Below are 26,162 nucleotides of genomic sequence, written 5' to 3'. Positions count from 1 at the left end.
TAGGAGGAGGACCAGCCACATACTGACATTGAGAACTGCTCCCCTGCGTTTTGTCTCCCACTGGGAAGACACACAGTGCTGGCTTACGGGTGAATAAAGTAGGTACTATTATTTCCAACACCTTCTCAGCATTGTTAGCAGTGAAATGAAATCCAACGAGTGATTTTTGCATGTGCATGGTTAGAGAGGGGAGCTGGAAGAGAGCTTCCTACCCCTATGAATACTGCAAAGCTCACTGAAACTTTGAAGATGTTGATAAACGTAATAGCTATAGTCAAACTACTTATAAATGTTACTTAAACGGCGTATAAAACCCTAAGAACCAAATCTCATTAACTAAACGAAGGAAGATTTAAACTAATCAGCGAGTGAGATCTTACATTCAGTCACCCTCTGTGATTCAGGTTCTCTCATTAATAGAGTCTTAACGGCAGCTGCTGATCTGCGGCACCAGCTCGGTTGGTGCCTGTGGTGACACGGGAAGGCAGGAGCTGGGCAGGGCTCTGCCAGAGCCTGTTCGGTGGGGAGGGGACAGGGGAGGGGACAGAAATACCCTCAGCTCTGCAAACAACCATTCCTCAGCACAGGAGCAAACTTAGGGTATCAAATGAGAGATGTGACACTCTTTTAACACACAAAACCAATTTTCATCAGAATTAATAGGAAGCCATCACTTTCCATTAGCTGAACTCGAGGTTTCACTGAATTCAAGTGACAAACAAGCAAAAACTCACGCACCTTCACAGCGGCAGGAGGTGCACGAGTGATGCCGTTGGTAATATTTGCCCTTAAGGAATCTCATCGATGGGCAAAGATGCTGTCATTTGTCATTAAAATGTAATCTCTCAAATCCCCGAGTTTTTTGAAAGAAAAGATTCAGTGTGTGATCAGAGCAGTCCGATTACTGAAAACACAAAATTCATAATCTGAGCAGTTCTACCGGGCCACAAAGCATCCACGTTAATTTATTTTCCCTCTGTGTATCAGATAATTATTGAAAGACATTTTCTGCAGCTTTTACTTCTCACTTCTTTCTCACTTCACCAAACGAGACACAACCACTGCAACGCATCTTCCCTCCTTCCTAAGGAATGTGCCTTCCCTCACCCTAACTAAAACAGACACGGGGTGTGGGCTGGTCTCACCCAGCTCGGGTTGTTCTGCCGAGCCTCGGATGGACAGACGTTCCTTCTGGGATGTCTGCAGGTCCAGACTTGCCCAAAAAGCCCAACGAATCCCTGGGATACTCTCACAGAGCAGCGACAGCACAACCACCCTTGCAGGCTGTCTGCAAAAAGGTGGCTGCTATTAAACCCCGCTCCATGAGGGGCAGGAGAACCTCACAGACTCTCCAAGCCACATGACCAAGTACCTGAGAGGCTTGGAAGCAGAGAGCACCACCACTTACACCCCTGCTGAGGCTCTGGAGCCAAAAAAAAGCCTGTGAACAAAAAGGGGAAGACCCGAGAACCACACTAAATATGCTGTCACCTACAAAGAGAGGCTCAGGGTGCAGCCAAGGATGTGGTGGGTGACACAAGACCTCTGGCTATACGGCATCCACCAGACAACCCGCTCGGTGCTTGCTGGCAACCCCTCAAAACCGCGTGTCTGCAGGTTCAAGCCCTGAGGTGAGGAGCTGAGCTGGTCTCCAGCAGGAGAGCACTCAGGTTTAAATCCTTGCTGTGTTTCATCACTGGAGAGCTGCAGCTCTCCCTGGGTGGTTGGAGCTCTCCCAACGCTGTGCAGAGCCCTGTCCTGCCAACCCTGTGCATCCAGGGATTTCAAAGCTCACCGTAAGCACCCGTTCGGTCCTTACCCAGCACTGTGATGGTCGTATAGATTTCCTGGGGGGGATCAGTGTAGAGCTGGCAGAAGTACCTTCCTTCATCAGAAATGGAGACGTTTGTCAGGGACACTCGGAGCTCGCTGTTGGAGAAGTTCACCAGCTGGAACCTGCTGTCCTTCAGCGCTGCGGAGCAAGCACACCCTTAGTGACCACCACGAGACCCCAGCGTCCCCCTCGCACCACACAACTGAGTCAAAGGGCTGGAAAAACAGCAGCAGCATCCAAACAAGCACCCCCTGGGTTCCCGACTGCAGCTGCCATCCTGCTTCTTACCTTCAGGTCTGGACCTAGAAAATATCTCTGTTTTCAGATCATGACAAAGAATTGACACGAGCAAATCACCAGACACGGTCTCAAATCTTTGGAGACGGTTTTGTTAGCAGATGGCTCAGGAATGTGGAGGTAAAAATGGTGAAAATCCACTTCTACACTCACCCGTTTCTGACTGTACCCGGGCAGTGGGACAGCGTGAAAGATGAGGGAATTGGGAAAAGTATTGTTGAAAATGTGTTTCCTGACCTGTAACGGCCACCAAAATTCTTTTAGGAATTTGGAAACTGAGCATTTTACATCTTCCCAGCCGAACACGAGGGCCTCGAACAGCGGCGCCAGCCAGCCCCGCACGTGCACGTCATCAGATCGCACGATGCCTCGGAAGGAAACGCCGTTTGTCACACGCTGCCACGACACCGAGGACAACGTGCCACCGTGTCCCATCCCCATAGTGACATTAAGGCAGATGATTTACAGCGACCGTGCTCCGTGGCATTGTGACAACGGGGGAAACAAAGCCAGGCTCGTTCACTGGACACGGCAGGGACGGGAGACTTTGTTTTGGTTATAAAGAAGGACAGATTGTCTCCAAATTTTCAGTCTTTGAACCAAACAGATTATCTCCCAGAACATTGCATGGCACTGCCCTATTCAATTTGTTTGCGTCAGCTGAGTATTTGGCACTCCATTGCAATTCACCCTGAATTACTACAATCAATTCCTAGTGCAAAGTAAGACGGTCTGACTTGTAAAGGGGACCATCAAGGCTTCCATTAAGGAGAAAGACTATGATTGCCTGTCTCATCTACCCTCGAAGGAACTGACTAAACCTTAAGCATCTAGCATGACATTAAAAGAAGAGATCTTGGCAAACGCTTTCTCCCGAGCGAGGCGCAGGAGAAGTTGTTCTCAAAGAAGGGAAGATCAAACTTACGTCTGAAATCTCTGAAATAAATCGTTTGCCGGTTGGGATTCAGGAGCTGAATCACCGAGTCGTCGCTGTTCTTGACGCGGCAGCTGATGGTGGCGACGTCTCCCTCCACCACCGTCACATCTTCGGTAACCAAATTCTGACCATCACCTGCAGAAGAGAGCAAAGGTGAGACAGCAAAACCGGGAAGGACGTCGGCAGCTTTCATTTGGAGATGAAAAGCTCCACTGTCGCTGCATGTTCAGTGCTCTGGAAAAACATGGCACAACCCACCGGCCAAAACCACCCTGGGTTTTCAGCTGAGGAAGAACTTTTATTTTCTGCAGGGTGAACCTTGGGTGGGCAATGGAGGAGTATCAGCCAGTGGGTCATCCAGCTGGGGTGGAACGGAAACTGGACCCTCTCCCTTTTGCCCACCTTCCCCAGTCACCAAACGCACCCGGCGCTGCGCTTTTTGCTGGGACTGACGTTAATTTCACCTCACGGGTACAATTACCCCCACGACAAACACTCCAACCAGCAATGCCAGGGAACACAAACATGGACCTTACCCCCTGAGCTGCACTGGCCACCGCTAAATTAAAGAGGAGCGAGGGGAAGGGAGCTCTGCGATGGGAACAGAGGAAGGAGGATTACTCTCCAGCGACCTGTTTGTAAAATGACCACACTATGGCCTCATTATGGAGCGTTTTTAGTGGCCATTTCAGTCCAGCATGTTCTCTCTGCTGCATTTTAAAGCGTGACCAGAGGCAGAGGACGAGGGACAGATCTCGCTGGACACCAGCCACCCCTCTGTGCTTTAACACTCGTCCCAGCCTCAGGGGAGCGAGCGCCGCGCCACACGCGCGGCCACGGCAGCGATTCACTTCCTCTCTCCGCAGACGAACGTTGTTAAATTACCTTGAAAGAACAATTCGCCGTACGAAGCGTTTATCCTTTGACTTGAGCAGACAGACTTTAGGGAACCAGTTTTTGCTCACTCTGTGTAATCAGTAGGCGCTATTAATGTCCAGAGGCAGGAAAAAAAAAGAATTCGATGCAATTATGCTGTGGGAGCCTTGTAATCATTTACAGGTCATCACCTCGAAAACTCTCCTCCTAATGAATCGAATCGTTACATCACACGCACGCTGAGACATTTGCTTCACACGTTAAAGAAAGCAGAGGACAGGAATCTGAAAACAGCGCTTTGCATTTCAATTTTTCCAGAACTACTGAGTGTCTGTCAGGTTGGAAAGTGAGATGGGGGAGAGTGGAGCCAAGGCAGGACACGACCCACAGGGCTCCAGCCAGGGGAACGCTAATTGGAGACCCTGTCCATAATGACTTTGGTCTGCTCTCAAAACACACCGCGTTGCGGGCCAGGAGGAGATATTCTGGAGATCAATATCTGATTGAATAGATCAGACAGAATATCTGATCAGATAGAATATCTGATCTGCAGAATATTCAGGAGATATTCAGGAACTCCGATTGCCCATTTGCCAAACACACTGCGGTGGAGGTACAGGGGTGTCTGGCCAAGGGCTGGGTGGCCAGGAGAAGTCCTCTGCTGATTAACAGCACAGAGACTGGAAGGAGACAGCCCAGCTACCCAGGTAGCCATCAAACACCCCAAACCTGCAAGGCTTGGATAAAGTTTGCAAAGAGTAAATCTGGGGATGTAATTTATAGTCTAGTTTTCCTCTCATCTTGCATTCCCTCCATTTTCCTTTCTTTCTGACTTGCATGTCTCATTGACACGCCTTGGAAATCAATGTTTGACAAAAAGTTTGCATCCTTTGGAAAGAAAGAGGCTGATAAATCGTCAGGCACCTTTCAACGCCTGACGGCACCGAGCTGAACTCTGGGCACATTTTTCCACCCTCTTGGTATGAACTTTGTTTCTCCAGATTGATGAACTTTAAATACCACTGTGAAGAGTTGTTATCAAACAGAATAACACCCATAGCAGAGCAGAGTCCCCAGGCCCAATGCAAGGGGTGCAAAGAGCCTGTCACGGACACTTTCCTGGCTCCTACTCTGTGTTCCACAAGCTGGTCATGAAGAGGAGCATCCAGCCATCCCACCACACTGTCACTGCCCTTACCTGAGTGTTCTTGAACATTTCTAATCGCTGTAATACGCAGGTTTGTCAAGTCATAAAACCAACCTGATCAAATGCGAGGGATACAACCCTGGTACTTATCAAAATCAACTTCCTGGGAGACTTCACAGCCAGTCCAGAGGGCTTAAAGCTGATGAGACACAACTGCGGGCAGGACAACCCAGTAAAAGACTGTGGTACCCGTTACATAACCCTGGGCTCAGGGACTCAAGCCCTGCCCCACGTCCCCTGACCCCAAAGGCCATCAACGACGAGCCCCCCTGCAAAAGGAAATCCACGGATGTCAGGACAGCGCCGAACTGATCCCCAACAGCCACAGCCGGGCTCCAGCAACAACAACATCCAAAGATCTCAAAAGCTGCACAAGCGAAAATATTCAACGTTGCTAACTGCTTCTGGGGAATAATTTTATCCAACCCATTCAAAACAAGGTTCTTGCACAAGGATCAGCTTGATACGTTCTCATAAACGCAATATTCACTACAAATCATTAACAAAGCTATTAAGATTCGATTTCCATCTAAGCAATTATTGCGAGCATATTTTTTTACATTTACTTTAAAAGACTCAATCCTATTTCCAATTCATTAAAGTGTTCCTTGCATTTACTGAATTTTACATCAGCTTAGAAGCCTATTTGAATTAATAAGAATTACAGTAGAAGTAATTTAGAAATAAATTATTTGAAGTTCAAGCCACTGAAGCTTTTCACACCGCGATGCCGCTACATTAAGCCCGCTGACTGATGGCTTTAGAAGTCCAGCAGCTCGGTCCAGCCTGGCATCGGAGCCCTCTCGAGAAGGTGTTTATCCCCCCCCGAGGGTCCAGGGCAGGGTGCACGTGAGGACACGCTCAATCCACGGCTCTGGAGCAGTCGGCATCGCCAGCCGCACAGACGGAGCGTGTTTATTCCGAACCAAAGGGCGTCTAATCCGGTCCTTGTCTGCAAAGCCCCTCTTGCTCCGCTGACCTCAATTTGCTTCGCTCAACCGAAAGCACCAGACCGTACAAGTTGGCACTTGGGGGTGTCTGTATTCCACGTACCAAGACAGTAAAGTTATTTCCATGAACAGCATCCACTCCAAAATAAATCAAAACGCAACATGAAGTGAGACCCATCTTCACGTCAACATTTCAGGAAGTTTCTCAGTAAATATTTACTGTCAGTATCTAAATATTTTGAGAAGCATTGAAACAGACCCATTTACAGTGTTACAATAGTTGGGAACAGAAAAGGAAAGATTGTGGGTGGGAAATGAAGTTTACAAACCCAATGCAGAACCACAGGAGCTGAGGGAAGCAGACGAAAGCTACTACTGAAAATCAACCTTAAATCACCTGCTAATTAGTAATATTTGGGGGGCAGGGCACGAGTAGGACCAATGGGAAGAAAACCCCAACAGAATGAAGTGCTGTAGCTGAACCAGGTACCTGCGGCACAAGGGGAAGGAAGGAAAGAAAACACACGTGTGTTTCCTTTATTACCCAAAGCAACTCTCTCTCCAGCCACGTTTGCTGAATCTCCCTGGGCGATGCGAGAAACGACATCGTATTTCACACTCACTGGAAGAGCGAGTAAGGTGGAGGGATGCAACGCCCTGGCTGGAACCTCTACAATTCTTTTTTGCACTTGTCTTTCTGCCTTAGAGCGCTGCAGTCGCTGCTTTTGAGTCTGCAACGACAGCCACAGACGAGTAAATCGTGTTTCAAACAAGTTGCCCTCAGCTGGACACAGCCCAGGGACTTTGGCTCGGATGCAGCGGTCACATTTAAATTCAATTCCTTCTCCACTTGTAGCACACCAGGATAGAGTGAAGCGTCAGGGAGAAAAGAGGGAAAGATTAAAAATAGGTGCTTGTGACCATGATTCTTCAATTCCTAACAAAACCTGAGCCACAGGTACTCCATCACGAGCAGCAGCGCTGCTGATTCCATCTACATGATACCGACACAAACGCTTTCCAGGAAAGAGTAATTTTCCTGATACCTGAACTATGTGAGCCCATAAACTGAAACAAAATTCCTCTTAATAAATGGAGTCAAAGGAAACAACCCACACGGATGCACAAACTATTTGTTCATGTGCTGGAGGCAAAACCGACATGATGATCAATCCACAGAACTAATGCAATTGGAATCCTGACGCTCATCTGTCCCTTTCAGCTATCGAAACGGAACGTGGTGGTTGAACAACCAGCCAACGCCGAGATAACCGCCGAGCAGCTTTTATAAACACCCCGCAGCCCACCTCCTCCAGCAGCCTGGTCTCCTGCCTGCTCCTCCTCTTCAGGGAGCAGCTTCTACGCCCAGGGAACAGTATCCCCTCCAAACAAACAGCATGGACCATCTTTTCGGGATGACTGTGGGAATCAAAGATGCTTTTTGTTGTGGGCAGACATAGGGACCTCACAGAGATGGGGATGTTGTCACCCACATGCATAAAAAAAGCTTCTTGTGAAAACTTGAGGGCGAAGGGAAGGCAGGAGGAAAGGCAGCCTGCTGCTGCTCACACCCACACAGGATCCCAAAGGGAAACCCTCCAAGGCCACAGAGGCTGGAGCCATGCGTGGGCATCACCCCAAAGTTCTTCTTTTAATTTGATCCTCATCCTCAGAGCAAAACTTTGTTTTCCACCGAGATTTCCAACTAACGTTTTGAAACAGCGAATTTCTCCTCCAGTAAGATCTAATCACTGGTTTTGTGACCCTGAGGCAAGTATCTGAGATGTTCCTGCACGCAGGTAGCTCACACTCCCTCTTCAACGTTCACCAAAACTATTCCAACAAGTTGGTGTTGTGGCTCTGTGAAAATACAGGTATTGCTGATCATTAACGATGCAGCGCCAACAGAGGAACTGCTCCTTGGAGAGGGATGATGCCTCCGACTCTGCCAGTGGAGGACAAAGGTTTATTGTTTCTCAGAAGAGGGAACGGAAAAAGATGGAAGTAACAGATTAAAGCAGCTTCATGCTGTTATCATCAGAACTGAGACTAACACTGGCCTCACCATGTATCCCCAAAAGCATCGAACCAGGGGTGAAGAGCTTGGACACAGCTCTGGACGACCAGTCACACAATCCAGTTGGACCCCACTGGTGATCCCGCAACTGGGACCGGCTACCACAAGGCTTCTGCTCTTTACGGTGAATTTCTGCGAGCTTTCCTGACACGGTCCATGGGACAAAACCCTTCCTGCTGCCCCCCATCCTCCGTGCCAGCCATTTCCTCCCCTCATCACACGCTTCACTCAACCTCTGCAATGGCAGAGACCCATTCCCCCTCTTTCTCAGCCCATATTTTAGCAGGCGCACACGTGTGAACGCTTTCAGCACCTTTCAGCGGCGACGCAGCCGGCTCCTCTCCCCACTCTCACCCAGCTGCAGCTCACGCTTCCCTGCCGAATTACTCTGCGTCTCAGAGAGAACGTGGAAGATTGTGCTAAAAATTACTTATTGTGGCGAGCACGTTTACGTTATGAAATGTATGCTTCAGAAAAATATACTGCAAATTCCAGCGAGCTGTGCACAGCTATTAAATTTGTGGAGAAAAAAAAAACCCACTATAACCACCTTTACGGCTTTGCTGGCTTAAAGAGTAAGAATAAAAGACGACAATAGCTGCGAACTGACACCAGAGGCTGCATTTACTTTAAACATTTGTGAATTCCTGCCTGATGAAACGGCACTGGGGAATTCTGCCTCTGGTTTGTAACTGGAATGGGACAGGGACAGAAAAGCGATGCGCAGCGCTGCTGAAGGCGCGCAGCCAGCCGGCCCTGGCAGTCCCAAGGAAAGCAGCTCCCCCACTGAATCATGATCCCATGGCACTGGGAAAACACTCGGTGTTCCTGCCTCTGGAGGCTGCCGGGAGCTGGGAGTGCCCATGTCCCAGGGACCCTTCAAATCCAGGTGCCTGAAGAGAGAGCACGGATTGGGGGGTCCACACACACGTGGGGCACTGCTCGGTCAGAACGACAAACCACTCACATCCCAGCCAACGATCCAGCTAAAATAGATCTTTTCATCCCCAGAATAAAACCCCGTGTGCTTTTGGCCAAAAGCTTTTCCAGCCCAGAGCCTCTCCTGACCTCCCAGTGTCCACCACGGCTGCTTCGCCCCCTCCCCTCGCCCTCCTGCCATGGCCAGTAACCACATCAGCGCAGATTTATGACCTGTCACCTCTGCTGGGATTAGATGTCATGCTTGTCTTTCTATTACCCACATATTGATAGATAAAATTCCATGGCCATATGTCACCTGTCCCTTCAAAGGTTCCCGTCGGCAGATGCTGAGGATCAATATTGCTCTTATCTGTCACTGACCGGGGGGGGACACAGCAAACGAGGCTCCGGGAAGCAGGGGAGGAGGGATCCAGCACAGCTTGCAGCATTGGCAGCAGTTTTTGCAGCAAAGCCTGCTCTTCTGCAAATCTCAGGCTTTTATTCCCCATTTCTAACCAAATCTTGTGACAGAACACAATTTATAACAATTGCCAGGGATTTAGTCTTTCAGAGTACGACCATATTTGAAGTTAATGGGTTTGGACCATTTGAAGGAGGAATCCTACACGTCACGTTCACCACAATGGAGCTTCTGGTGTCTAAAAGCACAATGTGCAGCGTTTTGCTGCCACAGTGAAGTTGGACAGCTGTGTGCTATGTTTTGCCTGTTTTACAACTAATTTCTTAACCCATCTGACAATTCTTAAATAAAAGATGCTGCTGCTGCAGCTCTCCCTGTTATTTATCTGTCTATCCAGGTAGGGATGCTCAATAAGTGACTCTCCAGAACAGCTTTCGAGACACAGAAGCAGCTGATCTCTTGCTTTTCTTCTGGAAGTTGACAGTCCATTGCGAGACAATAAAAGGTCACTTATTAAAAGACTGTCTGGTTCTCAGAAGGTCAGAGGTTTATCGGAGCATCATCCAAAGGATGCCTGGGTGAGCCCTGCTGTGCACATGAGACACAGAAGGTCTGGCTGAGGAAGGAAGAGGCAGTTGTCCCCCAACAGACACCTGTGGGCTCCGAAAGGGGCTGGCAGGGGACACTGAAAGGGAGAAGCGAGGAAGAGTGTGGAGAAGGAGCGAGCAAAAGCGCAGTAAAGGGCAGAGCTTTGCACAGCCTCAGAGGAAAGGCAAGGTGGGTCCCTGGCACTCGTGTCCTCCTCCCACCTGGCCATCGCTGCAGCCACCATCCATCACTGATGTCACCTGCAATCCAAGGCTTCTATCTCCCTACCAAAGGCAGCTGCTCGGGAGCAGCATCAGCACAGGAGAAGCAGCTCGACAACACGAGACGGTCCCAGCAGGCTGCTGCCTCCATCCCGTATGTTTAAATAATGCTCTATTAGGATCAACACTCATTTATTATTAATGTCGCCCTAATACAGAACTCTTATCTGCATTTTATCTTCCAGCTACATCGCTAGCAAGGACACACACAGCCTAGATCTGAGGAAGGAGACCTCGAATCATCCGGAGTTTAAAACACACGTGGAATTTCCTCTCTCTCTCTCATGCCTCGTTCCATTAGGAGCTCGACTCTGATGTACAGCAGGTTGCTGCAGGTAAGAGGAGGGAGCGCTGATGAAACGCTCGGTTCCACAGCCCACGAGCGCATTCAGCACATTTCCATGATCAGAACAACACGACTGAACAGCACCTCCTGCCTGACGGTCCTTTCTGTCCCTGCCATGGGGGACTGGAGCTGTGGCAGCCCCTGCTGAAACCCTCAGGAGAGAATTTCCGCGTTCGCGGGTTTGTCACCTGCGCTGTCACCTCTGGTTTTGATCTGCAGAGGCTGGCAGGAGCCACACGCTTCGGGTCAAGCATGGCAGCACTGGCCATGCTCTGAATTGGCAAAGGTGCCTTTGGACGGACCTCACCCATCTGCTCGCTCTCTCCACCTTTCCCCGCAGCCGTCAAACCCACGCTGCCACGGGCACAGCTCGGGTACCGGCAGCTATGGCGGGGGGACCCCCCTGGGCATCCTCCCGGCAGGGAGCGCTTGTGGGGGTACAACCCCCCCAATCCTTCCTCTCCCAGACACTCTTTGTGATCTCCAAGCGCTTTCTGTCACTATTTTAGTCCGCTTTGGTTTACACTCAATTCTTCCACACCCCGGCACCCGCTCCAGCGCAACGCCCACGGCCCCCGGAGCGCCAATTCGGATTAGTCAGAACGATGGGATTTGCCAAGAACGAGGAAAACTGTTTCAAGTCAGATGATGGGTTTCACGTTACTCTAATGAGCAGATATGTCTTATATCCATACCTGGAACCCATTTCTTGCAGATTTTTTAACATCCTTTCATTTTTTTACTGTCAGTAGCATCTGTCACAATGTGCAGCTTAATAATCTCTTTGAAACCCAAGAAATCTTTATTTCTATAAAGCAGCCAAAATGAATTTTGATCAACATCAGCCCTATCTCTTTCCTAAAGAAAGGGTCTCCCTTAACTGCCGACACGTGTAAGTTAAAGCCGTTCTCAAATCTTTAGTTCTGCAATAGGAAAGAAGCAAACGACAAAATTAATAACAAAGGTGCAAACCTGGAGAAAATATCCTGAAGCACAACTCAATAATAGATAATAAATTGGAATATAAGATTTTTCTGGGGGTGTTCTGGCCAATTCCCATTCCTTGGCTGAGACAGCACGCAGTCAGCTTTGTATTACAACACTTCACTCCCTGCGTTAGACACAGAAGATCTTCTGTAAGAAGTTCTTCAACAAAACACCTGCAGAACTTTTATCCAAAGTGTTTACTGTTACATAAAAGGAGAAGGCAAAATATTCAGCAGCTCAGACAACTGACATCAAAACTACCCCTCCCCATACAGACCCCTGAACACCAAGGGATGAGTTCTCCACAGATCAAACCCCGAGTTTACCTTTTGCCCTTGGAAGTGAAGTCCTGCTTTGCAGTCATAGGAGAAAAGCCGATCCTAATTCCCCCTGAAATCTCAGCTTTCTACCCACCCTTCACCTTTCTGGACAAGAGTCCACATCCCGATTTGGGGGACCGTCCCTTCCCAGAACTCTTGCTACTGTCGTCTACATAAGAGCTGGGTTTCTCAGGGAAGCAATTGATTTCAGTTGCTGGAGGTTTCCAGGCTCCATGAAACAACAACAAAACCACCACTGCAAGATGGAAACAGCATCAGCACAAAAAGCAAAGTACAACTGGGAAACATTCCATCTTCCAGAGGGGTCACTGCAATACCACACAGCATCTGCACGCAGAGCGGCCCATGGGGACGGGGCGCTGTGTTTGGGGGCTTTTTCCTTTCCTTTCTTTTTTAAGGGTCGTCCTCCTGGTTATTTTTCTAGTGACAAAACTTTTTGTCACAGGGAGAATGACAGACACCACCAGCGAGGGTTATGCACTCCCCCCCCAGAAAACCCCAAACCAATCCAGTGGGAACAAAATGTCAGCAGCAGGACTGCGCTCGAAGCAAGAACTCCTTCCAGTTTATACTTCCCAGAAAGGATGAAAAGGTGTGTTACAACAAAAGCCTTTAGTCCAGGTCCCACACCAGACACAATGACAAATGCCAGCCTAAAGGGCAACATATTTGTAAGTTTTAAGTCTCTTGCAACACCAACTGTCTTGATTCATCCCCACGATAAAGGCAGTTCCAAGAGCTATTTTACCATATTTATTATTTTACAGAACAGGAAGATAAAAACCCGTGGAATCAGCCCTCAATCTGCCACCCATCGGGTTTATAAATGTGAGTAAAAGACCAATGCTACTGCCTTTAAACATTAATCTACTCACTGCAGATTCAGCCTCTGCCCAGCAGCTCTTCCAAACTGGGGGGAAAATAAACTGCATTTTTGTCTTTGCTTTTTCCCCTTCATCTCCGGGGTTTGCTTTGACTAAACCCGTGAGGAGAAGAGAAAGGGCAGATGCTCCTGAACACGTTCCTCCTGCTGTCGGTGCTTTGCCAGCCGAGGGGAAGGCACAAAGCTCTGATCTGGTGTTTATTTTTAAAGATGCAGCTTGCTGGATACACACTCATTCTTCAGCCCTTGTTTTCAGCAGAGAATCTGTGTCTGGTTACTGGCTAACAGGACACAGGGAAAGTTGGAAGGAAGGGAAAAAAAGCCTTTATACCGCACAGAAAATTAAACCTGTGATTTTTCTACACTGCATTAGTCCAATCCCCTCTACTGCCTCAAGTTACAGCAATGAGACCGTGACAGAAATTTAGAAATAACGAGAAGGAACACATTTTGGGACATGGTCCTGCTCAACTCGGTAGGCAAGGAGACAAGGGGTCAGCCCTCCCACTCGCCCAGCTTCCCAAAGCAGCTCGAGCCGCAGCAGCAAAGGACTCCTCCAACCCTCCCAATTGATCACATACTTCCTAAAGTTGCAGGTGCCTTTTAAAAATGGGTTGTATTGAGTTTTTAATTAAGTCTTCATCTTCGCACAAAAACCCATAGGCCTGGAGGTTTAGATTGTCATTTTAAACAAAAGTAAAGCGGTAAATGCCTCATCCGTGCAACACCATTAGATATAATTAAGCAATGGGTAAAGCATACATCGTGCTATAAATGTCATTTAGTTTTACAGTTAAACTCATCAACATTTATCAAAACACCGCCTCGAGACAGAAGGAGACAGCTACAGCGAGTGACTTCAATTCGCTGCTGTCTTTGAAGCAGCGAGAAAAGCCGTCACGTTTCGAATTTTCAGCTTTGGGACCAAAACGTTGATTTTCTGCTGCCATGTTCCTGCGGACGGCAGGACGGGCGACGTGTCACCGCTGGGGAAGGGACACAGGACATTCCCCAAACACAGGGGCAGGACGAGCAACCTCCCAGAACATGGTGACAGTGGTCCCAGGTGACAACCCCAGAGTAAAACCCGCGTGACCAGCGCAGACCCGGACAAAACAAGGCACAAATCATTCCCTGGCCCCGGGCGAGCGTCAGCAGGACCAACATCTTTTGCTTTCCCTCATTAGGATCCTGTTTTGTTCTAGCACCTTCTGCCTCCCCATCCTCTCCAGCGACACATCTCCGGCTGCCAAGGCGGAGCAGGACGCAAACGCAGAGCCACAGCCTTTGTGCTGCTGGCAGGGCTGTCACCGCGGCTCCCCGGGGACGGCGGGACCGTCACCTGTATCGAGCAACCCCGTTTGGATGCGGGGAGGTTTTGGATGCGGGGAGCTGCGGCCGGTCCCCACGGGCTCAGCTCCACACGGTGTTCCTGCTGCTGCAGGTAGGAAGTCGAAGGGAAAATGACATTTTTGCGTCTGCTTGCTGGTTACGGGGGCGTGTGAGTTACCACAAAAGGGATGCAGACTGGAAAGAAAGAAAAACACGAGCGCCGTGCAGCACCAGGTACTGCTGTGCCTGTTCCGTTTTAAAATCTCAACAGTTCTTGTTTTCTCCTGAGAAGCATTAAAACACGCAAACTGAGCCCATTAGAAGCAATTTTCAATTTACTGCTCCTCCTTGATATTCACATGGTAAACACCAGCAGGTATCAGCTCCATCAATAAGGATCACAGGCACCCAGTTGACTGTAAACTATGTCGAGCTCCCTGACTCTGCAGCTTTAGACAGCAGAAAGGGGAAAAAAAAATTAAAAACCCAACAGATTAGAAATTGATGTTTCACCATTACCCATCATTAAAAAATTATGCTGCTGTACAAACCCAGAGGTATCGAGGAGTGAATACTGAATGCTTCTGCAAGGATGTGTTAATTGTCCCTTTCCACGGGTGTGTAAAGGAGTGGTTTTAAGTGGGGGAGGCTCTCCTCTCCTCTCTGCCTTTTCTCCCTGCTGCCCTGAGCCGCCTGGCATTGCAGCTCTGCAGCAGAAGCAACGTCTCTTTGCTCACAGGGTTGGCAAGGCAACCGGCATCATCGCGAGGCAACCGGCATCGCAGGCTGGGGTGAGCCCTGAAAAGGGGAGCTGGGAAGGATGGAGCCACCGAGCAAGGCTGTAAACACCCAGCAGCATCTCACTTGGCATTTCTTCCTTTTCCCAAAGACACGAAGCCATCCCCACCCGGAGCTGCTGTGGTGCTCACCAGGAACAAGCTGGCAGCTGGTGCACAGCCCTTACTGGAAATCGCGAACACCAGTATTGATTAAAATCAGGCTTTTGCCACAACTCGAACCATTACTACCTCGGCTATTCAGCTTTGGCAGTTGCCTCAGCCAACCCCATTTCTGATGGGAATGCATCCTGTGATGGGCACGAAGGAAAAGTGCTCTTACAGAGGACCCGAAATAAGTGAGAGTGCAAGGTGCTCCCCATCTTTGGGAAAAGAACAAAAATCAGTGCAAGCATCCAGTAAACTCATTCCTCCCCCAGTTTTTTTGCCCTTCTGATTCTCAAGTGAGGTTTTCCTCTCTCTTAACCATGTTTTCCAAAGCTCCTGGGAAGCCCGTGGCTGGCAGTCCTGGGGAGGAATGTCCTGACGTGCCACGCAGGCAGAGAGGATGAGGAGGAGGAGGATGCACAGCCTGGGTTGCTCATCTACCACGTTTCTAAGCTCAAAGACCAACCTCCAGAGAGGGAAGGAGCTTGGAAATGTGTACCCCCTGCCAGCAATCCTCCTCCTGCTCCCCCTGTGGCATGAGAACTGCCAGCAGATAACGCTCCTGTCCTCCAGCCCACCCAACTGTCCTCACAAAGGAGGAGGTTCAGACGTACAGTCAGAGCCAGCTAAAGTACAGCCAGGAATCTCAGAGATGGATGCCACATCATAGCACCAGGCCTGCGGGTCACCTTGTGTTCAAATTGTGTGGAAATTCCACTAAAAATCTGTCTTCTTAACTGCTTGAAACTGAATTTCAAATGCATCTGTGCAGCGCTCCTATCTGTTTGCTGTGTCGAGTTTCTCCTTTGGCCCGATGATAAAAGAACGCAGGAAATTATAACCAACCTTCTCCTCAGCCTGGAAAAGGGAATTAATTACTGCGAGCACAAAGTCAGCGCGGTTCCAATAACCCAATGCCATCCATTCAAGCACTGAAAAGCAAGGAAAACATCCGAGGGGCTTGGTACCTCGCTAGCCATCCACACCGTGTAGCGACGTGGATATTGCAGAGGAGCTGCACCCGGGACTGTCACAGAGCCAACATCAGCCATGCTGGTATTTGAATCAAATAAAACGAGTTCTCCTTCCCCACATGCAGCACCAACGCGACCAGGATGACACGGCCACCTCTGAACACCCGCAGCTTCTCCCCACGCCTGGCTTCACGGGAGCTTTCACTTCTTTTAGCCAGGATTAGCTGATCACAACAGTTGGCGACCAAGTTCCTCGATGTGACAAGAAGAGAGCACATGCTCAGTGCCACCAAAAGCCACATGGTGCTGCAGATCAGCTCTGGGAAGAGCTGCTGAGGAGCTCAGCCTGGGCAGGAGGGAGGGATGCTCAGCCCAAAGGGTTCACCAGGCTCTAGTCACACATGTCCCTACACCGGCTTTTCACAGAATCACAGAATCGTAGTGGTTGGGAAAGACCTTTAAGGTCACTGAGTCCAACCACGAACCCAACACTGCCAGTTCCACCTCTAAACCATGTCCCTGACAACCTTGTCTGCCCGTCTTTTAAATCCCACCAGGGAAGGTGACTCCATCACCTCCCTGGGTAGCCTGTTCCAGTGCTTGATCACACTTTCAGTGAAGTTTTTCCTCACATCCAATCTAAACCACCCCTGGCACAACCTGAAGCTATTTCCTCTTGGTCAGGCTCCTTCCCCTGCCTTCTCCTCATCGCTGCTCTGCCCCATCCTCCCTGCCAAGCCCCATCTTCTCTCCAGCACCAGCCTGGGTAACACCAGCAGCCAGATCAACCCCAGAAACTGCTTTTTTGCCACAGTTTGCACAAAACCATGCTCTCGTGCCGGGACTCCCCGGGAGGGAACAGCCTCTTTGCACTGTGGCTTTGTGAATCCCCAGGTCAAAGAGTTGGGACCAGGCAGCAGGACCTGGCATGGAATATTGCTGCTTCAATATCAACAGTCTCCCCTCTTTTTATTTGTAAATAAACTGTATTTCATAACCACATCCTCTCACAGCTTATCTTTGTGTTCCTACCACCAAAGCCAAGCACGCACCGATTGTTCTGCTGACGTGTCACGAGAAGGACACGGGACCTGACAGATGTTGCCAACATGACAGATGTTTGCTTAGCACCTCTTGCAAGAACAACTTAAATCACACGCGTTCTTCACCGCTCTTTTCTCAAACCCCAGCACTTTGAGAGGTCTGCTTGTTTTTGCCAACTTGCCACGAACTGTAAGACTGGCCCTCTAGTAGTCAGCACGCCAATATATTTTTTTTTTAGATTATATATTAAAAAGATACTTTCAAAGGAAGCACTCTACAAAAAATAACTCGGCACCAGTCGTGAAAGTTTAAATTTTCAGCAATTGACTGTTTCATTCAGGAATTGCATTTTACATCCCAGAGCAAGAGAAATCCCCCCTTTTAATCACCTGCATTTAAAAGCACTTTACAAAAACCTCTGTAACTTATAGTAAGGTCTTTCAAAAACACCCTTCCTTACAACCCCCAACCTTTCAATAATGCTGCTGTCACTGAACCATATGATGTACCACGTTTTGGAGATACAAACATGAAGTACCATTAATCACGGGTATATTTTTTTAGTGAGTCACTGCAATTACAGTCTGGCTCAATCTGGCTTTTAAAAGCTGTTTATAATCTTTAAAATGGCTTTTGTTTTGTTGGGGTTTTTTTTAAACCTGCAAGGGCTGCCTATGACTGAAATACTTTCAGTCAGGTAGATCAGCTGTTAGCTGGAGGAGTTACGCCAGGCGACAGGCATCGTACATCATTTAATCCTTGCGAGGAGCTCACGGGGTTCCGCCTCCAAAGTTACAGCAATTGCCAGCGCAGACTCGAGCAGCATCATCCTCCTCCTCCCTGCAACAAGTGCAGCTCCTCGGCAGCTCCTCTCCTTGAGATCCCTTACCGTGCAGTAACCATCCTGTGAATGGTGTTTGCTAAGCTCAGCTGATGAGATAAAACACCCGGGTTTTGGGGAAAAACGCTTTGACGCAGACGCCATATGCTTAACACCAAAAATGAGCTAGGTTACTTCAACCAGGAAAATTCTGTTTTCTCACTACGCATATTGAATTTGGGAGCAGCTCATCTTCTGTCACCACCCGGGACACAGGGACCCAGGCAGTGGGCACGTGCTCTTCTCCGCTTGGGATGAGTTATCCTTTTCCTGCTGCCCACAGACAGGCACCAGCAGCCTTTGCCAGTTGATGAATGGTTTTTAGTTTGGCTTGGGTGACGAGAACAAAACAAACCATCAGGAACCGTAAGGTTTCATGGCTACGCTGTTTGTATCGTTTCCTCAAAAACCAAATGACACTCTGCTCGTTAGCAAATCTCGCTGCACAAAGAGAAGGATTTTGAGAGCGCGTGGCAAGCCGATTACGCGGAGCTGGTGCGAGGGACAACGGATGATGAGAGAAGTCAAATTCTATTTTAATACGCCCAGAGAAACAATAGCGTAATCAAACAGGGGTAGGGAACAAGAAAAGAAGGAAATTGAGCTGCCACACTCTTCATTTCAATCTGAAATGCAATATAATGAATTAAACTTGTCCCTCCAACCGCCAGCTGCCAGGCGACAGAGCCGGCTCGCGGGCTGGAGGGCAGCGATGAGCCCAGCAGGTGTATTCCAGACTGAACCACCATATACCCTCTACCCGTCGTCTTCCTCAAAATCCCAGCAGGATGAGTTTTCCATGCAGGTTCAGAGTGTTTTTCGGGTTGTTTTCTAAGCAAACATCAGCAGAACATACACTGATAGGCAAGTTACCTGCACAGACACAAACACGTCCATCTCAGAGCAGACCTGGCAATAATGACCTCCAGAAGCCAAAGGGATTTTCATTCAAACCTCACTTCTTGCTGGGGACCTACCAAGCTCTGAAGAAGGCATTCAGAAGCCGCAAGCTTTACAACATCAAAGTACAAACCCCGGGTCACCAACAGGTATATGTAACCGGGGGATGTTCCTTTACAAAATCTCTATTTTAACGGACTTTTTCATCTGGAAGTGTCCGGCTATCGCACCCGCCCCGTGCTTATACCCACCTTGCACTTCTCCTTGGGATTACTTGGGGATGATAGTTTGAACCCGGTAACCACGAGCCCACCTATTGGCAAAGCTCCCACGTTAGTCTAAGCTGCAAGATTTTTCCAGCTGGTCCTGATTGATTGGAAACAAGAGGGGTTTGGTGCTTTGGGACTGGACTCCATCTGTGTGGTGCAGCCCAGCTGCATCCTCCCTGTGTCCTTGACACCCACATCCCAACACTTTTGGGCAGGGTGGAGAATTGCTGGTTTTGTGGACACCAACAAGCCGAGCAGGAGCTTTGCCATGAGGCATGGAGGACAGTCACCAGCTTACGTGACACAGCACCCATCAGCAGTGTGCAGCCTGCCCTCCTTATCCAGACTGCCTCTTCCAAAGAGCTTCCAGACTGGGGGTGCTGGGGAGTGAACATCTCCTCCGACACAGCTAACGAGGACAGTACTGAAGGCAGGGATAGCAAACCTTCTTCCAAAGCACTGAGAGATCTTTTTGCTACCATGAGACTCATCCAATTGAGAAAACAACTTGGCGTACTTTTCTGGTCTGAAAAATGCTCAGTCATGCCTCATCACCATCGCCAAAAATCATTAACAGCAAAATCCAAGAGACCCGCAGCTTCTCAGCCGTTTTCCCTTGCGAAGATCACCCTGTCCCCAAGCTGGAGCTGGGGACACGCAGCCAGGGCCAGAGGGAACATTTCAAACGGCGATCCCAATTAACAAGCCCACATCTATTCATGTTAAAAGCTTTAGCAGCTTTCATTCAAAGTTCTGCCTTTGTCTTCCCGCTGCCCCTTCCCAAGAAAGGGCTCGTTACTGACGGAGACCAGCACTGTAATTGGTTGGGAACGCGGTTCTCAGCACAATACCCTGGAGAGGCGGCTTTATGAGCTCTCCGAACGCTACTGAAGAATGCTGTGAAAACCCCAAACCCAGATGTCTGGCTCCAAACCAGGAAACTTGGCCAGCCCGGCGAGATTTCCATCACGCCGACACGGTGCTGCCAAAGCATTGTACTTCTGTAAGGGTGGCATTCACAGCCGAGTACTGTAAAACAAAGAGCGCGATCGCGGCCGCGCTCTGCCCGCTCTCCTCGCGCCAAACAAGCGCTCGGGCTTTCGGTGAGAGCCAAAAGTGGCACCAAACTGCAGCTTTCTGCAGGTGAGGCTGTCCCACCGCAGAGGGGAGACCGTTCTTCCTAGGAAAAGGTACCAATAATGCACAGCACTGTGATGTCTGGGACCTCAGCCCACCATTTAGCTGAGGACAACGCTCCCAGACTCCGAGCGCTGGTCTCCAAGTGCTTTTGTACCATATTCAGATTTTTGCTGACAGTCTTGGCTGTTTCATCATCCGTACAGGAGCTACAAAGCAATTCCACATCTTTAGTTCTAAAGATTTGACCGAGTACCAATGTGAAGGCACCTTCTGCCCACGGAGAAGGAGCCGTCAGAGCATCCAGAGGCAGGACAGGGTCCTGCTAAAGGGAAGCTGCCTTGGTGGGGCTGGCACTGGATGGAGCTGAAGCTGGGGCAGGCTGGGCAGCCCATCAGCTGCCCGTCGTGACAGACTCACACATATTTCAGAGAGGAAAACTGCAGTGGGGGCATGCACGTCGGCATCACGGAGAGAAGCGACAGCAAACTTTGTACAACAGAGAAACGGCTCCCAAAACAGCCTTGGAACTGCAGCGAGATAATTCCTCCTGCATCAACATCCCCCTGGCAATGGTCAAGGAAACAATAGGGTGGAACTACCCACCTTAATTGCTCTCATGTCATTTAGAGCAGAGCCTGGGTACAAGCCATATCTCCCAGTTCCTGGCACATAAGGGATGACCAAGGGCAACGAGAAGAGACATCACCAAAAAGCACCTATTTCTCCAATTTTCCTCCTGTAAGGAACACGCTCCCACCTGACTGTCCCGGACAGCCAGAGATCAACTGTACCACACAACCAGCAGAACGCACAGCACAGGAGCGTCCTGCTGCAGCAATTGAAATAAGAAGGGTGTCTACAGTCGCGTGGCTTCCGTGCCAAAAGCACTCTAGGAACATAAAATAAACACAGTGAAAGCCTCTTAACGAGACTGCCAAGCTCCAGAAGCCAGCCCTCCATTTAATTACAGAGCCAGGAGTACCAGGGAGTTGCTTCTGCACATCTGCAGGACGCTCCAGCACACCTGAAGAAACCAGAACGGCTGCCCACCACAAATAAAAGGGTTTTTTTAGGCTGCTGCCATTATTTTTGTCACTTGTGCTACCATTCCCTGCAATCCCCTGCTCCCGGGAGTCCCGCTGCCCACGGGAGCTAGGAGCGGGCAACCCAGGGCACGTGGACAAGCAGAAAAAGCCAACCTCCTCAAGCTTTCTCCATCGTCCCACTAAGCAGGAGCACATCAAGCCTGGCAATGAAACGAAAAAAGGCCAAAGTAGAATTGCCAGAAAAAAAGAAGGTACAGAAAGTCCTCAGGCTCAGGCTGTAGACCAAAGGAAATTTACCTTCTCACTCATTTGAAACAAATCTGAATTGCCCTTGTGTGTCAGCTAGGATCCCATCATCACATCCCTTCTTTCCCAAGGCGGTTGCAAAAGGAACATTTTCTGGAAGCAATACCCACAGCGTTTGACAGATAGTCTTTCTATGAGAAAGGAATTTTGGACTGGGTTGCTAAAAGCATCAGCCTGCTTATCAATCTAAGAGCAGCATCTTTAAAGGTCACGAGTGGAAAAAAAAAATAAAATAAAATAAAACCCAAGACTCATTCTAATTCCTCGCAAACAGGAGCTCGTTTTTCACAAATCCAGCCTGCAGCGCTCAGTAACAATGACCTTTCACTTACAAAGAGAACAGCGGATTCCTGTCTCTCGTGTGTTAACCTCCCTTCTCTGCCATAAATTAAACAGAGTCTCGAGACCATCAGTACACGTTTTTCCAGCGGTTCCCCCTAAAGTTTCCACAACTTCTTCTGGTTTTGGCCATTGCTGGGGGTCTTGAGCCCACAAAATCATGGGCAAAACAGCAAAAAACCAAATCTTCAGTGAGAAATGCAGATGTACAAAGGTTGTGGGCAAAAAACATGACCATTAACTACCCAGAAGTTTCATGTAACAAAAGCAAAGAGGAAGATGCTTCAATATAAACAGGGTCTTTCCTATCTGTAACCACAGAAGTCCTGGATGCCACCCCAATCATCATTCCATGTTTGTTAATATGTTATCAGTATGACACAGGCTTCTTGGAACAAGAATTTCTAATGGTACCTAAAGATAATACAAAGCAAGGCAACTCGACAAGGAGAACGTGGTCTGTCCTCTCAAAACCTTTCAGTTCCTCAACATCTACAAAAAAACCCAAATCAAAACTGGAGTCAAGCTGGAAGTGGAGACAAGTACAAGTGGAGGACGGAGAGTCCTCAGGGGGAGATTGTAGCGCACCTTTTTTCAATCCTAGTCCATTTTAACCACTTCAGACAGGAAAGCCCAAACCAGAAGCACTTCAAAACCCAGAGTCACTTTTGGGTGGGGGTGCTCACCTGTGCTCCCATCCAAGGAGGCAAAGGAACAGAGTTATCACCTCCTACGACAGCGTATGCCCACAAACAGGCTTAACGTGATCTGCTTGGAAAGACACGTATTTAACAGAACAGTTACATTTTGGCAGCTAAAAACTTTGGCAATATGAATATAGGGTGATCTTCTACTTCGGTACTTACTCATAACGATCTTTACTGGTTGCGTGATCTTTGCCTACTTGTTTGCGTTGCTTCGGTTCTTTTACAGGAGCAGAACATCCGACATTTACTACTGCTGCTTTGCAATTACCTCTTATTTTAGCTGAAGGTATCTGAAATGTCAGCATGGGATTCCACCCACACCCACTGCTGTCCAACTCCATTTTGGCCAGAAACACTCATACGTCTCCATCCTGCTTTGCCATTTCTCCTGTGTGACACGTGAGCTTGAAAAGTAGCTCACGTTGTCCTAGGAACCATCCTCCGGTGAAGAGATGATCAAAGGTGTCTTCCCGAGGGACAAGACAACCGTCACCATCCCCTGGCAAACTTTTTATTCCAGGTTCACGCGTACCAGGCTGGACACTGGTGGAGCACCCAAAGCGAAGCTTCAGCTCTCCACCTCACACACTTTCTAAGGGAGACCCAAGAGAAGAACAATGATCACACCATCCTTCATGCTCTCGCAGGTCCATCCCGAGCATCACGCAGGCTTTTTCCCTCTCTGACACGTACTATCAGCCAGTGACTAATACCAGTAAAATTTGCCAATGTTGAAGGCATCACAGGAGCAGCACACAGGGCTGCTGAGCTCTGGTGACTGCCACAAGCATGCCAATGGGATCTGACTATCAGCCACGAGGTCATTTGGCTTTCCATGAGCTGAGTTGGATCCTTCCCACCGTGTCAAACCTTCCACAAGGAGCCCCTCAGCTTACATTTCATAACGTAAACCTTTCACAAAGCTACGGGTACCTGAGACTTCCCTGGGCCAGCTGGCCACATTTCAGGTGAAATTAGAAGCACAGCAGTAATGAGAATCAAAGGCTCCCAAGTATCCCAACAAACAGAGAGTTACAACATAGGAATTATATACAACAGGTTGCCCAAGGAAGTTGTGGATGCCCCCTCCCTGGAAGTGTTTAAGGCCAGGCTGGATGAGGTTTTGAGCAACCTGGTCTAGTGGAAGGTGTCCCGGCTGCTGGCAGGGGGGTTGGAACTGGATGATCTTTAAGGTCCCTTCCAATCCAAACCATTCTATGATTCTATGAATGTGCTTCTCCAGGTCTCCTGCTCCATGGTTGACCTCCCTTGGGCATCCACCTTCCCCTTGAGGGTCTGCAGTACCTTTGGGCAGCAAGGAGGGGTGGCAAGGCGGCATGGACAGACACACTAACAGCCACAGCAATTGAAAGGCAGACAGACAGACAGACAAATGTTCAAACAAGATGGCATGAAAGGACAGCTTTGATCCCTGAGCATCCACGATTGCTGCTGTCTGCTTCCATCTCCAGCAGATGATGTGTAAGGCGAGGCACAGATGAGCCAAAGGCTTTGCTCAGAGGGGAGCATCCAGTGGTGACCATGCTCAGCTGAGATGGACCAGCAGCACCATCTTTCCTGAGTCATCAAGCAACCTCATCTGGAGAGCCGATTCCATCCTGCACATTCAGGAATTATTGATCTCTGCCGCCGTATCAATAACAGGCAGGCAAAGCAGATCAGAAGCAACGGCGCTTCGCAACCGCGAGAAATCAACAGGGGAAAACTCGGTACGACAACAAAAAAAGCCTCATTTTCCAAACTTCAGTTTAGTTGTGCGCTTCCAGCAACTCCCTTCACCCATATCTTTATCACTGTTATTTTATATCAGCTCTGTGCTTTTAACTCCAGCTTTATCTGGAAAATATTTCTGAGAACAGCCTTTGTTCGCCACCCACCACGGCGCGGCTGTTGCCAGCTCCCGTAGCGGTATCGCAGACAGCGTGTGCCAGCCGAAGAGAATGGCGTGTACCTGTCAGTCTTTGTAGGAGCAGCTATTCCTGGCTTGGATTTACATGCACAGCCTCCCGCACACCGCTTCAAATCTCCATTTTCTAGAGGACTCTGATGTTACCTGAAGGCAGCAGGTCAGGCTGCATCAGCACCGGGGTGGTGGTGGTTTGTGCCCAAAGGGCCAACGACAGCGCTCAGCGCACGGCTCATTTCTCCATAGATTTAATCACTCATGAGGCTTTCATCTTTGGGATTCCAAAAGAGCATTTTCCATCTTAAACTGAGGGACAAGAAGGGCGGTAGAGGTAGATCTCCACCACCTTCCCCAAACAATTCTCTTCTGAAGATGGCAACACGCTCCTGTCTCAAATTTACACAAAAGGCAAAAGAAAAACGTGGTTTTGCATCTAAACAGGTGCAAAGAGTCCAGAAGGACTCTGACCTGGTGAAAAAAAAAAAAGATAATAAAGCACTTTAAAGTGCATAGAAGTCCCCTCTGATCGAAAAACCACGATTTCAGATCAGCTGCTTCAAGTGTATGGTAGATGCAAATGTAACAGCTTTATTTTTATCCCAGCTCAGTGAGGTTATAAAACAGAGAAACTAACATCTCAACTGCTCCAGGGTGAAAAGTACCAGTTTTATACCAAGTGAAAATTTCTGAAAATAAGCTCTTGCATGAAGTTCTCCTGGACTCTGAATAGAAACACAAGCATTTGCGACAGCTTTTTTTTTTTTTCCCTGCCTGCACATATTTTTTACGCGTAGGAAAAACGTTTGACTTGGTTTATATTTGACTGGTTTTTCTCCAGGATATATTTGCTGGAGAGAGTCACTTAACAAGATGCCCCACTCGGCACCCGTGACGTCCCAGTTCTCCACAGGATATCGTATGGAAGGACCTTCAGGATGGCAACGCAGAGGGAATACCCTCACCCTGAACGGAGGGAGAAGGGCATCTTGGTGGTGCCAGGACAACAAGAAGATGACGCCGAGCTCAGGCACAAGGGATAAGCTTGAGGTTTCTGCTCCTGCCTGCCTGAAGGAGGCTGGCAGACACTTGCCAAGCACCAAATGCCATCCTGGAACTGAGACCTGGGGCTGGGACCAGCCACTGCCACCGCGGTGCCGCTGGGCTCAGCCCCAGCTTTCCCAGGAGCTTGGGAAATGCTGGGGAACGGAGAACAGATGATGTTATTTCACATGTATGTATCACTTGAAGCCTTTCTGACACTCAGGAGAACAATCTTCAGCCCCCAAAGCAAATGTTAAAAGCACGGATAGCAACAGCTAAGACAACTTGACCTTCCTCTGGTTTCTCATCACTTTCCCAGCTGTGGAACTTCCTGCACTTGTCCAGTGCAGGACACGGGGAGACCAGG

At 48.9% G+C, this 26,162-nt stretch overlaps 1 protein-coding gene across 1 annotated transcript in view; it reads right to left on the bottom strand.

The window, feature by feature from the left end:
* CADM1 (cell adhesion molecule 1) overlaps positions 1 to 26,162 on the bottom strand; it is an 83,977-nt gene that overhangs the window by 42,072 nt on the left and 15,743 nt on the right. Inside the window, exons 2-4 of the mRNA XM_029085075.1 lie at positions 9,739 to 9,784; positions 3,057 to 3,203; positions 1,820 to 1,972 (exon numbers count right to left, since the gene is read on the bottom strand). Coding sequence (XP_028940908.1) covers positions 1,820 to 1,972; positions 3,057 to 3,203; positions 9,739 to 9,784 — 346 coding nt within the window. The remainder of the gene's footprint in view (positions 1 to 1,819; positions 1,973 to 3,056; positions 3,204 to 9,738; positions 9,785 to 26,162) is intronic.

This window comes from Antrostomus carolinensis, unplaced genomic scaffold (assembly GCF_000700745.2).
Source record: "Antrostomus carolinensis isolate BGI_N321 unplaced genomic scaffold, ASM70074v2 scaffold8125, whole genome shotgun sequence".
In the NCBI taxonomy this organism is placed as follows: domain Eukaryota; kingdom Metazoa; phylum Chordata; class Aves; order Caprimulgiformes; family Caprimulgidae; genus Antrostomus; species Antrostomus carolinensis.
Note: the sequence above shows the minus strand (reverse complement) of the source record. Positions and strands in the feature narration are given on the sequence as shown.